At 36.1% G+C, this 16536-nt stretch overlaps 1 protein-coding gene across 1 annotated transcript in view; it reads left to right on the forward strand.

Moving 5' to 3' along the window:
* Positions 1–16536, forward strand: part of thsd7ba (thrombospondin, type I, domain containing 7Ba) — a 327257-nt gene that overhangs the window by 289782 nt on the left and 20939 nt on the right. The window contains exons 18-20 of the mRNA XM_020920389.2: positions 3037–3042; positions 8095–8228; positions 9339–9495. Of these exons, the coding sequence (XP_020776048.2) occupies positions 3037–3042; positions 8095–8228; positions 9339–9495 (297 nt within the window). The remainder of the gene's footprint in view (positions 1–3036; positions 3043–8094; positions 8229–9338; positions 9496–16536) is intronic.

Below are 16536 nucleotides of genomic sequence, written 5' to 3' on the forward strand. Positions count from 1 at the left end.
TAGCACAATAGTTTTCAAACATACTTATTTCTTTTAGATTTATATTGCAATCCAAAACATCCAAAATATAAAATAATGATCCACGGATGTCATTGATTTAATTATATAACAGACAAATGCATAATGCATTCTCTCTAAAAGTTAAAGGCAATGCAATCTCCACTTCCCTTTGCAGTTAGGATGCAAAATCCCACTTATGCTTCAATATGGCCTCTTCTGTAGCTATACTCGGCAACACTGTTTTATTTACTTATTTTGCTCCACTTTCCTGAGACACCGCGCATTTTCCCCTAACAGCCCCAATAGACACTAATGTTTTCATAGCTTGTGCAGGGGCCATCATTTCAGGTAGTGTATTGTTCTAATGGCTGTTGTTTACTTGGGCACATTTTAACTGCTTGTCTTGTTGGTATACAGTGCATTGGAGGGGTCATTTTCACTTGGGCCAATTTCCACAGTATTTCCACAAAGATGCTATTGTTTTTTCTGATCTGTGTGCTGGCAGACAGATAGTGGGCTGCATTTGAAGTTGGAGTTTTATTTGGACAGTTATGTATTTCTGTGTTATTTTCTATATGACTACCTGGCTTGTTTTTCCTCCTGTTTACAATGGCATATAATAAGTGGTTCAGATGTCCTTGTACAGGCTCGGGTATTGTTTTGTTAGCATATAATATAATTCAACTGTGTAGTCTATGTATTTGTGTGGATAGCACTCGTGTAATAATCAGTGTGAACCAAGACTATAAAAATGGCCTGAAGATTTGCAGTTAAATACATTTTCTTACAGATTTGAAGTAGCTCAGTTAATGAATAATGAAGGTACACTGAAGGACCAAAACATAACACCTTCATCTATAATAACATCATTGTATATGTGCTAGAGTCTAATTTATGAACTGTAACAAACAAACAATGTTTATTGCTTTATCTGGAATATTCCACGGTATTGCATTGAACCTGTCCATCATGCAGTTGTACAACTGTGCCCTTAAACCATGCACAAATCTTACCTACGACTTGTCTCCATGAAGATAGATAAGTTAAATTGTGGAATATTCCAAGCAAAGCAATTGCTTGGAGGATAAGCAGAAAATACTATTATACTTTTAATCAGTTGAAGGCACCCTCACTACAATGTCAGTTGTTACTTTAGTACTCAAAATGCATAATAATGTAGCATTATACTGTATCAATCAGCTTTCAGTGGTACATTGTATACTATGAGGCTATTAGTTAACGGGTAATTTTAATTTGTTTACATCCCAAATGGTTTTGAATTAAAAATATCTCTTGACTTTAGTCTCAACATTTGTGAGAAAAAACATCCACTCCAAAATAAAGTAGGCCTTAACACTAATTAGTGAAGGTTGTCAGTGCTTGTATATATTCAAACTCAATTTGGTGAAGAAGAAAGCCGTCATATCCACTCTCTATTATGTAGTGATTATAAAGCCCTTGTGTAATTTGGATTTCATGTGTAACCTTGTGATTCTCATTTGCATGCATGAGAGACATATCAGTGGTTCGTTCATTCATTTATTCAGTGTGGAGAAAAGCTGGAGCCATTCCCAGGTTTGGAGTGTGAAGCAGGGCACATTGGACACATTCCAGTTCATCTGAGGGCTGAAACTTCAAATACAACATTTAAACTTCCACCTATGGCACTAAAAAGTCTTATATATTTGAGAGAGAGTGTTGACTTAGTTTTGATTAATTTTGGTCAACTTATAATTAAATGTTATGATGTTGTGAAATGTGAAACGAGGTGACTTCTTATGTGTGGGACTCAGGGGCCCTCTGCTGTTCTGATTTAGCTTAAAAGCACTGTACCTGATCTTTACTGCCTTAAAATGTGAAAAACAGAACATGTATTCACCATGATTTGTTTATCAGCACTTTTCACAACTTTTACAGGTCGTCACGGTAATGCTAACAACTAGCATGCTAACCAGGCATTTGCTGACTATAGACAACAAAACGCTTTATAATGTAGACAATACGCAGTGGACTTATTTTGATCTCAAGAGCTGCTAAAATATATGGGAAAAGGTCTGGTACAGGGCCTGTAATATAGATAGATAATACTTTATTTATCCCAAAGGAAATTCATTTTTATTCATATAATATTTATATATTGTAATAGTTATATTGCAGTTTTGTTCCACGTCATTGGTTGTTGGGTATTGTGTTATGGCTTTGACCTAGATAAAGTCCTGGGTTTACCTGTGTGCTTGTTTGTGGATGACACCTGGTTTTATACAAATGTCGGTCTCATTTTGTCTCTGCTAACCCTTTTCTACTCTGGATATTTGTGTGGCAGATGTGGAACAAGACAAATGCGTATTTTTGCAAGTCACAGACCATGTACCAGCATACACACTTCCTTGGCTTCTCACATCTCCATACATATTCATTCATTCAAGTCGCCCTCTGATGCAGTTCTGGTCACATCACAGCTGTTTTGTAGTGTCCCCTCAGATATTCTTCTGAATCTTTGGGTTTGGCAAAATAAACTAATCCTAACTCTATGAACATGAACCAAAAATACCTTGAAAAGTAGTGTCACCATGGAGATTGACCATTTTTATTGCCATACTGTGGAGCATTCTAAGATATGCAATAACATCTCCATTAAGACAAGCAGGTAGCAGACCCCCAGAAATGTTATATATTGCACCTGTAACTTTGCCACCAAGTAGTAATTTTTTTAAACAAAATTGATACAAACATACATATATTTATATTTTTTTGTACAAAACAGAACACAGAATGGATGTACAATTCTGAAATGCTTTAAAATAAAAATATGCCAAATGTTAAATCACCAGAACTCCCATTTTCTTTAAAGATGTCACTGAACTAAATGCATTTTGCTGTCATGCACTTTTTGAGATAATAATACCATAAATGTGCCCAGTGACTGTACATTATTTTGAATCATTGCAAAACTACAATACTAATCCATCTATCGTTGTCTCTCCCCCCTCACTCCCCCTGGCTTGTTTTGCACTGCTAACATGGACATCCACGCAGGCTCAGGTTAGTGCTTTCATTCTTTGCTCATTGTAGACAGTTAGACAAAATGCATGCTACATCTCAGCCAGTCGCACCCCGCTACAAGCCTGCACTGTCCTTTAGCTCAGTTATGAAAATGACTTGATTGGTGCCACTTAGGCCTAAATATAGCTTCTTCTGAGTCTTGAGGTGGGAGTTATAATAGGAAGAATCCTAATAGGCATCTATAAGTTTTAGAAAATGTTGTAGTTTTTCCAGGCTATAATTGGATTGTATCAGTTAGAAGCACGATGCAATATTTAGTTTATATTGGATAGTATAGTGTAGGGTGAAATGGAGGTGAGCAGGGTAGGACAGGTCAGGCGTGGCATAAGTGCTGCAGCTTAGACCACAGAGCCACCTCACAGAACTAGTTTGGCTTTTGTGATTTTGAAAATGTGAAAAATAGGTTGTGTTCACATGACATCAAATGTATTTATATGAATTAGGACAGTGCATTCTAATCAGTGTATTAGAGTTGGCACAATAGGTAATTTTCATCTGTTGTAAGGTTAAAGACTTTAAAAGCCAAAAAGACAACAGACACTTGACACACACATCTGACACATTACAAAGAAAATTTAAGCCACATGTGGCAATAAAGGCCCTCCCTACCTCTTGTGACCGCAGGGGACATGCCACAGTTGAGATTCAAGGGACAAGAGGGTCCCTGCCTTCAACGTCCCAGACCCGAAAATCTGAATATACATGTTACTAATTCATTCATTCCAATGAGACCATTTCTTACATAATATGTGTTTTTACATGGGCTATGTCTCTACCAAGTTTTGCGTTTCTAAGTTTTAAAAACAATAGGATCATTGTCTATACTCATCATGTATTTTGAATTTTGAGGGGGCACCCCTGAGCCATGATTTGATGTTTGTTTTATTTTTTGGATAATTCTTGTTTTGAGGAGGTTTACCATTCTTGAATTTTGGCTTGAATAAAATTTACATTTTGTTAATGTTCAAGAGGTCAAAAATGGCCTCAGCCATTATTTTTCTATTTTAAAAGAAATAGCTAGAGTCATATGTCACATTCTGCCCCATCATAAATAAGCTCTCTGTGAATTATTTTCTCAAGTCCACGACAAATAGAATGTCTTATATGACTTTTTTTAAATTTAATTTAAAAAATGTGTCTGGGAGATTTTGTCTTTTTTTTTTTTCCTAAAAATTGCTATTTTGTTTAAAATTCTCTAGGACCACACCCAAAGTAATATTCAAAATGCAATTGATAATCTTTATTTGCACATGGGTTTTGTGTATTTTGCTCAGACTAAGTACACTGTTGCTGTGCTTTTGTCATTTGTGGGTTTGATCCAATATGGCCGACTTCCTGTTGGAGTTAGGTTGGGGCCATAATATCATGTTTTACATCTATGTTCTATTTTTTGCATTGGTTTCAGATTTTTGCTTTGATTTTATGAAAACCAAAGTTTGAGGTATATTCGCAGTGTCTACTTTTCAATAAAACAATAATTTAATTTTATTAGCGTATTCAGGTAGTGAGGTTTGGCACCATATGAAATTATACAATAACCAACTTCAAACTTGCTTTGGCAATAAATAATAATGATGATTAAATAAGAGCATGCATAAAAATAAAGTGTTAAATAGAAGTAGAAATAGACTAAATACAAAATATATGATTATTTTATATCCTACCACATCCTACCACATCCAGCACCCCATAATTGAAATTGCCATTGTCTAAAAGCACACACAAATATGTTTAGTGGTCCTTGTAGATGTTAATGTTAAGACGTATTACAGTTTTAAACAGTACGTAACTCACCGTTCACTTGTTCTGCTGCTCCAGCCGTGCACTGACCATGTGCTCAGTGGTGACGGCTCAGGACTTCTGGGCCGGCCTCTTCAGATGAAGCAGCTCCAGGACCACTGCCATCTGAGTCAAAAGGAAGAACAAACATTCATAAAAATAAATAAAGTGATACTTGCATCAGTTTCATAAGAAGGCACGTGCCAACACGTCTGCTGAGCTGAGTCATATCACACCATCCTAAATAGCTCTAAAAACAATGGCGGAAAGAAATATAATTAGTGCCTCTTGTCCTTGCCCCCTTGAAATTTTATCACAAGAGTGGTACACTTACAAATATGACCCCATACCCTATTGTAACCTCTGGATTTTGGTTATTGCAAAGTAAACTGAGATGTAGCCATATAGTTTTTATGGTGGAGGGTCATTAGTGGTGAAAAAGGTTAACATTGATCTCTGATCATTATATTGGCCAAGCTACCAGACTAGTTCTATTGGCAGCACTGAATAAGAAATATGAAGTTATTCTCATCAGTGACATGGACCCCAGTAGCTTCGTATGGTGGTTCTGATTTAGTTTAAAGATGAAAACATCTAATTTAATTTGGAGGATTACAAAGGATTAATCAGACAGATGGTCTAGGTTTTATTTTGTTAGGGCACTTGAGTCCTTATAACACAGTCGGTTGGGTATTCTGTCAGTGCTTTACCTTGGTTTTGCTCAGATTTGAACCTTGAGTGAAGAACATGTTTGTTGTACCATTTCAGAGAAATCAGAAGTCACATATGTAATATTCACATCCAGACAGAATAATATCCATAAAACCACATTACACCATCCAGTAGATTAAAGCCTTCATGTTTTCTGTACATATTGTTCTGAATGACGGGCCTCTCTCTGCTGCAGTGCCTGTGCTGAGACTGGAGTGAGTGCAGTGCAGTAGATGCCAGTTTACCCAGCAGGGCATCTGCAGGGACAGATGGGAGATGATGAGGGAGTGTAATAGGCATCTGGGTGGCCCGTGGGGATGGCACACTCTTTGCCTGTTTACGCACACGCACACTCTTAGAGACACACATTACAGCTTGTCATAGCTTTCTCCGCAAATTGTCCTCTGGAGTATACCTTTTACTCTGGCAGATTGTTACATAGATTGAGAGTAAATGCACTTGTTTACACAAGCAGTTTTCATTGTTATAAAGCCACTGGTATGAGAGAGGGAACTGGTTTTGTCAGACAACTATACCAATCTGGAAAAGATGGTGTAAGCTATATATTAAAAAGGCACCTCGTAACTTCACTTGCTTGTCTTTCTTGAGATGTTGTTGCTGCTTTGCCTGGAATGTTCCACTGTAAGGCATTAGGGTATTTATCCGCATGAAGACAAACAGGTGCTGCCTCTAGACCAAGTTACAGATCAGAATGCTTTTAAAGATATACAAAACACTCTTAGGCCTAACTGAATAAATGCAAATAGATGTATTAAATGCTATACTGTGGAACATTCCAGGCAATGAAAAAATGCAACACACACACACAAAAATATGCAATGACTACGACAAATGGAAAGGCATGGGATAACTTTGCTGTAAGATCATTTTTTGTATAATTATTCCAAAATGTTTTTTTGTTTTTGTTTTTTTAATCATTAGTTGCTTTTTTGCCATTAAATTGTTTTTCTTCTTATTATTATTTTATTATTTATCTTTTTTTACAAAACTTTCTTCCAATACTTGATGCACTCATTATAATCAGTGGACCAAGTATGTACATTTGGTATTTTGCATCCATTGCCAGTCAAAATGCTCCAGCCATCCTCATTAGTGTTTTATGACCCTCATGCTGTTCCTCTCATATATTTTATTCATTCTTATGTGAATAAAATGGTTTTGAATGCACTTCCAACATACACTATAAAGCTTTCAGATGTTATTTCAGTTTCTCTGTATAACTCGAAGGATGACTGAATACTTTCTTAGTACCAAATAAAGTAAAAGAAAACTAAAAAATCACTCTCTAAAAAAGCAGTATTAGACTGCTGTGCTACAAATCTCAAAACTATTTTATAATGACAATATTATACATTTATAGAATTTAAGAAAAGGTAATGAAATAATGACTAATGAGAATGTGAACCCTGGGACAGGCTGACCAGAAGTGAAACATGGAGGACTAAGGATAAAATAATATGCTACCGTTCTTGACCAAATTAAAATATTATTATTAAGAGCCACGATTCTCTGCCAAAGGAAATGGGAAAAAAATGGTTTAAAATTGTTTTTATATTGGCAGCGTGAGTCATGCAAGAATAACAATTAAGCTCTCACTGAGCCAGTAATAGTGATCCGGTGTGTGCCTGTTATTGCTTTGTTCATTATTTTGCTAATAAATATAATGATGATTCCTATTAGAATTGAGTATTTCATTTTTTTATGCATTTGAATAATACACATATCACAGTCATTTATATAATATAACTATATGCCTGACCCAAAGGCAACCAGCAGCAAAGCTCATCGACAAACAAAACAGTTTAACAGTGCAACAGACAATATGAAGATATTATGCACTTGCTTATCTCCATGGAGATTGGTTATTTTAAGAATTACAGTAAAGGAGCATTATTTATCAAGCAAAGAAGTTGAATTATGGAACAGCTGCCTAATCTTTTATAGTTAAAATATTTTTAAGAGAATAGTAATGGGGAAAAAAAAAAAACATTTGAAAGAATAACAACAGTTAATAAATGACAAAAAAATGTAGCAAAAAATCCAGAAACATGAGCTGTATTTATTTTGTATGAATTGCTGTGTTAATTTTGTAGATGATTGTCCAATGTTGGGTTGTATTTGGAGATAAGGGTAGGCAGAATAACTTTTATACTGTAATTTTTTATGTTGATCTTGATTTTGATGATATTTTCCTGCTGTTTTTGACCTTTCCTCTGAAACACTGTAATATCTTTAGCTTCTGTCTATATCTGGTCATTGACTTACTTTCTTATCTGATTTTATGGGCATCATCCTGAACCTAATGTTTGCAGCAAGCATGAGCTATACATTGACCAAATCAATAAACAACTTTAATGAAAAATTTTGACACTATACTAAAGCAAAAACTCCATGGAGCCAAGCAGGTGGTGGACTATCCATTAGAAAAGCTACATAATGCACCTTTAAATCAGGGCCTTACATGCACACATCTTATGTACGATGCACAAATGTTTGCTTCTGTTGTGGTTCTATGCGCAGGTGTATGAAGCAGTACCATGCTACAGCGAGTGCAGCCAGTTCGAGTGGCGTATCGAGCCCTGGTCTATTTGTACCATCAACAGTGTGGACGATGGGCCTGCCTGCGGAGAGGGAGTGCAGAGTCGTAAGATCAGGTCAGTAAGCCCCTCAGCCTGGCACTGGACACTGGCACTGAACACTGGCTCTTGGCACCACGAGACTTCACTGGGAACTGGCACACGGGCTCTAGTGCTACCATTGGCACTCCATCATCAGCCTCGACACTGGCTATGTCCAAGGAAAGTAAACAGTCAAAACACACCAATGCTTACTAATGAGGATTAAGTATGTTTTTTCAAGGACATTTAAGCAAGGATGCAAGGAAAAAGCAAAACACTGACCACTGATCTGTAAAAAATACATAATAACTATCATGAAGCCTTTTAGTGGGAGTTACAAGATGGCATGTCAGGCTTTTGTTCTCAAATGTGAAAGTAGACAGTGTTTAAATTAAAGGATTTTAATAAGTTTTAACTTTAACAAGGCGATTTGTGAAATCTAGATGATTGTTTCTGAGCTTGTGAAGTTTTCAGTTTCAAAGAAGGAAAACTGGAGAACATGAAAAATCTACCTGTTTCGTCCAATGAAAATCCAATATACTGCTGATTTTTTTTTTATGATTTGTACATTGTATGTTGACCATTTAATTCCCACCATACTTTCATTATATATATATGTATTACAACCTAGAATGGTATAGTTCATAGATGGAGGTATTTTGGTACAACTGTGCAATGGAAAATGTTATGAATGATTAAGATAAATTTGGCCTTTAGCCAGTTTAAGGACCGACATTAACAGTGAAACTTGTGGATTACTGAATAAAATTTTCAGTTGTAGACTAAAATCTTTTTGACCTCCCTCAGTGCTAATCAACCCAATTATTCCACTGCCAGGTCAAAGAAAAATGTGATTGTTTGAAAGGATAAGTATGAAATGGTATTAAAGTACTTAAAAAAAAAAAAAAAAAAAAAAAAAGATTATTTGATTAATCCTTCTATTCTGCAGATTTTCAGGTTCCCTGCTGTTTTAAAAGCCAGACTTTAAACTACAGAGACCTATTGTATTTTGCACAGTCCTTCCAGAGAATATCAACCTCTCTGTTTTGAGACTAAACTTGGAGTTATGTTTTGAAAGTGAAAAATGACCTAGTTCTAGGTGCCTTAGAGACTAGTTTCACCATTGCCTCTGCTCTTGTGTTAAAGGTGTGTAAAGCTGGAGGCACAGAGTGCTGAGCCCAGCACAGTGGAGGACAGTTTCTGTGACCATGAGGAAATGCCCCCCAGAGCCCAGATCTGCTCGCTCTCCTGTCCCCAAGACTGTGTCCTGTCACCGTGGGAACCGTGGACCAACTGCCTGCAGGTATAAGTCTAAGTTAGCTCTGCACAAAATATCGCAAAAATATCAAGCTGACGTAATAACCGCTGTCCCAAGAAAATAAATATATTGCAACAACACAGAGTTCACAGTTTTACAGAAATGGACAAAAAGGAGAAAATATTTTTTCATGATTTTCCTTATTAAGTAGGCTACATTAGACTTAAAATGCATACGATACATTTGACTTGGGTTGGTCTTAGTTTGGTCTTTTATTTACATCCATTGTGACTAATACATGAAGACATGTACATGTGCGTGTAATTGTATATAAAAAGTATATTGAAATGTCACAATAATATTGTTAGAATTAATCTCATTGTGTGGCCCTAGTCTAATTGTAACTCTGTGAATATCTCACTGTAAAGAATGTCACCGAGTGTTAAATTTTGTGAGAAAGTGTGTTACAAATTGTGTTACAGTTATTGTGAGAAAGAAACATCACAGTTTTACGATTATCCATGATTACTGACACCATGACCAAAAAAGTTAAATCTTTAATTCACCTTCATTCACGTGACCTAATATAATGGGCTGTTTGGCAGATTGGCCAACCCAGCCCTGTTTTATTCTCATATGTCTGTTACTTCTGTCTGATAGTGTGTCAGCTTTGGGGCCCTATCGTACCAGCAGTCGCTAGTGTTAGGCGCTAATGTTAAACGAGGGTGTGTGTCCAGGTTGAGCTGTTCTTGTCCGCTGGGGGCACAGGTACATATATGGTGATGGCATCTGAACCAATCTGTGATCGTTGTGGCATTTCAAATCACTGTTAGTGTGGGTAATGTCTGCAATCTTTGCCTCATTACCAGGCAGCAAAGAGGGGTGTGGGGAAAAAAGAAGAAAAAAACAAATATATATTGGTACCAAAAACAGGTACACAAGGTAAGTACACACCAGTAGAAGTACGGGATTACAGAATTTTGGATGGGTCATTGCACGTGCGTCCCTGTCACATACGTGCACCCCTATTTTCTCTACATTCTTTTCCCTCCCATTACACATCACATCAGATCCGCTGATCTCCTTTCTCCCCCTGTCCCGGGTCAACAGTCCGCTCCCACCTGTCCCGTGTCTCTCACCTGAGGTATGAGTTTCCACTGCTGGTACTGCTGACCACTCTCATTCTCGTCTCAGAGATACTCACTGCATTTGGCCCCAAAGAGGTCCACAAATTATAGCATACGTTTATTGTCATATAAGTGTTTTTGATTTTACAGCTTTGTGCACGGACATGGATTAAACCATTAACACAGGGGGAGGACCTGCCCTCGTAGTAGGATGTACCGCGCCATGAGCAGTACCGTGTAGATGAGGAAAACAACTTTAGGATAGTGCTGTAAATGGCCTCTTGTGACTGAGCAGCTTTTGTGCAGATCGTGATAAACCAAACTGTAGAGCAGAGCTGAGCTCATACAAGGAGCAGGTACGGGCTGTGCTCTGCTGGCATCCGGACAACACAAACATGTGAACATTATGCTTTTATCATATATTTATAAATAAAAGAAGGCTTTTTATTCTTTCAGTATGTTACACGTAATGTTTTTAAGTGAACTAGTTTGATATTTATTTTTGCGATTCTGGCAAATCACTGAACGCGCCACACCACTCCCTCAGTCTGCTCCACTCCACCTGATATTTAGATGCAACACATTTCTTGTTTAGAGGGCCACACCTCAAGATTGTGCTCGCACAAAGATCGGAGGCATGACCCTTATTCTGACAGATGAAGACCAGAGAGCACAGGTGAGCGTGAACAAAAGTCAGGTGAGGGAGGGGGCAGGTTTCACGTCTGCCATCAACTGCTGAAAAAAAATCTAAATCAAATCAAAATAAATGTACATATAGTGATGATTTATTATTTAATATCTTGTCAAGTTAAACATTGTTTGTAACATGTATATTTTTCCTTAATTACTGCTTTATTGTACTGAGTGACCCAGTGTTATTGACTTAGCAATGAGGGAAATGAAAATAGTATTTCTGCCGAAAGTAAGGCTCAAGGCTAAACAGGTGTGTCTTATGTTAATGTTTGTACAACAGATTACTAACCCTAAGCCTCTAATGGACACATTGTTTATTGCTAGAACAAATATTTATGAACAAGAAAATGGTAATGTCTTTCATACTGAAGGTAATGCTCCAGGCCAAACAGGTGTAGCCTGTTTTTTGTTGATAAAATGACAAAGTACATGTTTATTATTTCAAGCTGTACTGCTACACAAAATATGAGTTTAGGATTTATTAGTGTAGTTTAGAATTTATCCTAATTTTGCCTTTCTCATTATTGGTGGCCATGCAACACTATTCTAGGTTACACACATAGAATTACCCCCAGAAAACAGGAAAACATTGTGCTTCTTTCAGCGCTTGATTGGGCTTTTCAGTTTTTCTGTTTAGGAAGTTAATAAACTAATTTTTATTTAATAAGCAGTTTTAGATCAATATTGCAGTTTACAATCAACAAATTTACATTCATTATCTATATATGGAGTACTATTAAGGATGGTGCTAACAAAAAGCATGTCTGGTTGGGGTGAACTAAACCTTGAATTCTCCCGTCGCTCGCTATCTGCAATGGATGCGCGATCATGGAAAGCACAGTACAATATGATAAAAGTGGCCTCTTATTTTAGTAAGTTTATGACTTAAATATTCCCTTACTGAGTGTGTTCGTGTGAGTTTGTACATTTGAAATCATTGCTGACGCTCTAAAACAGCTGTAGCCTGTAGATGCGCTCCACCTGACTGTTTACTCTCTCCCTCATGCTTTCACACGTCATTATACCATATTTGCAATATTTGGAAGTTCAGAGGGTGTGTCTAACTAAATACATATTAATTTTCTATGTAAATGAAATGTAAATGAGCATGGAGGTGTTTGTATCTGGATGTTGGTGAATTAGGCACAACTATCATTTAAGAAGGAATTTGTCTGCTTAAGAACGCTTTGTGAATGTGACTGGCACAGAGTTCTCTCAGCATTTTTTTTAAAGTGGAAGTTACGAACATTTTTAAGAAAAGATTCATGAATGAGGTCCAATGTTTGAAAAAGTGCCTAAAGTGTCATAAATCATACTGCATGTTAAAAAGCATTTCCCATTTGAATCGCTCAATCGCAGATGAAATGCCAGCATCTAATTCACACACATAATTTAATTAATGACTCTTTGCACTTTAATTGTCGCCTATAAATTTGTATGTATATAGATTTTAACACACACTGGCAGTCAGATGAGTATGATATATATATATATATATATATATATATATATATATATATATATAAAATCATACTCATCTGACTGCCAGTGTGTGTTAAAATCTACACCACAATGGATTGAATAGCTGTAAAGAAGCCAATTAAATTATAACAACCTATTACACATTTATAGCTGATTTGCCTCTTGTATAACATAACCTCACATGGCTCCGTAAAACTCCCATGTAAAATGCACTATTGCTCTATTTGAAAGGCCTCTTGTTTTCACCATCTCACTGTCAGGACCAGTGCATAGAGAGTAGCCTGTACAGATGGGACTAGGAACACTTAGTGCAAAATCTACAGGCCTTTTGTGATTGGACACGGTTGTTTGGCTCTGGGCTGTTTCTCTGTTTGAGCTTACAGGAGGATGTTACTGTAGCCAGTATTAAGTGGTGCTGGGGGCGTTTTCCATGGTATATTGACGGACAATATCCAGGGTAACAATATTGAAATGCCTCCCAATGCTGCCGTTGTATATGCTTTGATAACTCCCTGTAGCCTCTTCACACCTTGCCCAAAGTGTGTTAAATAAAAGTTGTCGATAAAGCGGCATTGTGGGAGGTTGCGTTTGAAGAAGAGAGCTATTGACATAAGAGAGAAGAATTTTAAATGCTATTTTGGTTAAGTCAATAGTTTTCTACCACACACGGTGTAGTAAAATGAATTATGTGAAAACAAGTTCTTACTGTGACTGTGTAAATACTAAAGGACCCACCCATATTGCGGTGTTTGTGTTGTTAATGTTAATGTCATCAAAAACATACCTGGAGTTTTGTTTTGTTTTATTCGTACATGTTTAACTCACAAACCCTGCATACTTAGTTTTGAGTTTTTCCCTCAAACAGATATGATGTGGTGATACAAGAAGTGCTCCACTATGTTTTTAAACTCCATATATTAGAGATGTAGACTAGACAGAAAAATAAAAAAAGGTTACTCAAAAAAGTGTGAATGAAACAAAACTCTAGATATGTTTTTAAATCTCAAATACATTTAACAATAATACAAATTATTAAACAATTTTCTAAAGTTATTCATAAACTTTTAACATTTTCAAAACATGTAGTCTGTGTCATCAAAATCCTTGATGTGAGAGGAGCATAGCTAAATTAATTTTATTGTGAGGTAGGAAATGATTAGACATTCTTGTGTATATTGACCAAATTCTTTAACATGGACATTGTTGAAACACTGAGAACGGCATTTTCGGTGTCCTCCAGCACAGATTGGGCAGACAAAGTGGTTTGGATGAGAATGTGAAATTTTATGATGAGGCTGTTGTCCTAAAATGGCTTCTCCTTCAAATGAATGCAGTTGGATTGTGTTGCTGCATTTTAACAAGGGATTTAACCACAAGCCAAACTGGCACAGGCAATTCTGCATGTTATTGGAGTGTTTTGGATGGGCTGGTCATGGTTTTTAATTTGTTTTTGCATATACTCAGCAGACCTAACATTATTACCACGAGTGCATAACACAGATTATCTCATCATCATTGCACCTGGGGTTTATTATTAGGGAGAAAGTGAACATTTTGTCCACAAGAGGGAGAGTTTGGAGCAGGAATTTAGACAAGGAACAAACAGTGATGGCTAAATAGTGTTGTCAGGATGATGAAATTTCAAACATGATTTTGACTCTACTAATGGTAAAGTTTATTCATTAGTATTAAGTTTCTACCACTATTATTAAAAAATCATTCTTTTAGACAATAGAATGGAATTTTCAAGTCAAACTAAAAGCTGTTTCTTAAAGAGCCTATATGTATTATGCTATTTTCTGGTCTATGCTAAAATGTTTTGTTTTATTCATACATGTTTAACACACAACCCCTGCATATTCTTCTCTTAAATGAGAAACGCCACATCCACCTTGTGATGTCATGTGGTAAAACAGGAAATGCTCTCATGTATTTCGAAACTCCATCTTCACTAGAATCAGTTGGCTTATTTCAGTCCTGGAATTGCCCATCTCTACTGAACTACAGGTAAAAGGTAATTTAGAACTACTGCTACCTGACATCACACAATGGAACAGAGCATTCTGAGTTTTGGAGATGTAGACAGACTAATAACATAGGCTTACTCAAACATCTGTGAATGAAACAGCACAACTCCAGGTACTATTTAAGAAAGGTTCAGTTTGTTCCTATTTGTCTTATTTTCTCAGTATCAATAATTGTTCAAATAAGTATCAAGTTTAAGTATTGATTAAGGTCTGGGTATCAATTTCTATTTATGTTTTTTAGACAAACCTACTCAAATCTCCAACTAATATGTGCCGTAAAAAATCTGCAGTGACTTGATTTTGCAATAAACAAAATTTTGGCATCTAAATTTTATAATCACATGAGTAACATAGTTTTTGAGTAGAAGATAAGTGCTTCTCTTTGATAACATGATACCATATCAAGTGCTTTCTTTATCTGCCCCAGGTTTGAGCGAGTGCTGTTTTCAAATGGAAAAGACTTGTTCTGTAGTTCAGAAATCATATCAATCACGTGAGTCACGGAAGAACTCCCTTAAGCAAGCTGGGAGCAGTATCAAAATGTCAAGAAGATCAACAAAATTACTCAATTTATTAACAACTGTTGATTAACAATTTATTAAAGGGCCCATTTTATAACTGTTTATAATTATTTTAATGTTGTTTAATTATTAAAAACATACCCAGAGTTCTATTTTGTTTCACATACATGTACAAGGCACAAACATTGTATATTTTGAGCTTTTTTTTTTTTTTTCCAAACTGAAAACACTTTCTGTCTTGTGATGTCATATGTAACACTGGAAGTGCTCCACTGTGTTTTTAAACTCCATACATCATTTGGATAATTTCAGCTCTTGAATTGCCAGTCTCTACTGAACAAAGGGTAATGGTAGCTGTTAAATTGAAAATTACCTTTTCATGACCTCATAAGTTGGAACAGAGCTTTTTCAGTTTTGGAGATATAGACAGTGTTAGGATTTCTCAAATGTGTGAATGAAACAAAACACTTCTTGTCACAAGAGTCAGTTTTGCGTAACATAGGAGCTTTAACAAAATTATGGATAGTTCAGTAATTCACAAAAAATATATATAGAAACAAGTATCAAAGTTTGTTTTTCTGTTCTTTGGCCTGGTCCTTTTATGTGTGGCATTTTCTTCCTGTCCCCAATGTCTATTTATGTTTCCCCTCTTTTCACTTGCCCCCCAAAATCATTAGGCACCTAATGGGCCAGGACTCCTTTAAAAAGTAACTTCTAAATTAGATGAGACATTTTGGTAAAACAAGGGCAGAGAAAAGTGCAACACATCAGCACAAGTTTAACTCGAATCAATTAAAGCCATTATGCATTGCTATGTTTGGCTAAATGAGACATTTTTTCCTGGGGCACTGTATTCTTTGTTTAGGTCCTTTTTATTTACTCCACTAGCGACTTATGTAACTCTGCTTTACTACTTGAGCATACCGGTGTTCAGAATTGCTGTCTGCACAATTTTTTAAAAATGTATATAGCCTGTATACCGATGTACTTTATTTGCTAAGTACATTGACTGAGACTAAATTGGACTGAAAAGGTTGAAACCAGGACACATTCCAGCATTTTATTAATACAGGAATTATCAAAAAAGAACAAAACTTATGTTTACACACCCAAACTTTTACTATACTGAGTTCTAACAGTGCATTTAAGTACACTGATTAGGACAAATTAAAACAGACATGAACCCAACTAAATTAAAACTAAAACAAATTATTTGTATTTCTCTCTATATAACAT

This window comes from Boleophthalmus pectinirostris, unplaced genomic scaffold (assembly GCF_026225935.1).
Source record: "Boleophthalmus pectinirostris isolate CB_2022bp ecotype Guang Dong unplaced genomic scaffold, ASM2622593v1 HiC_scaffold_1, whole genome shotgun sequence".
Classification (NCBI taxonomy): domain Eukaryota; kingdom Metazoa; phylum Chordata; class Actinopteri; order Gobiiformes; family Gobiidae; genus Boleophthalmus; species Boleophthalmus pectinirostris.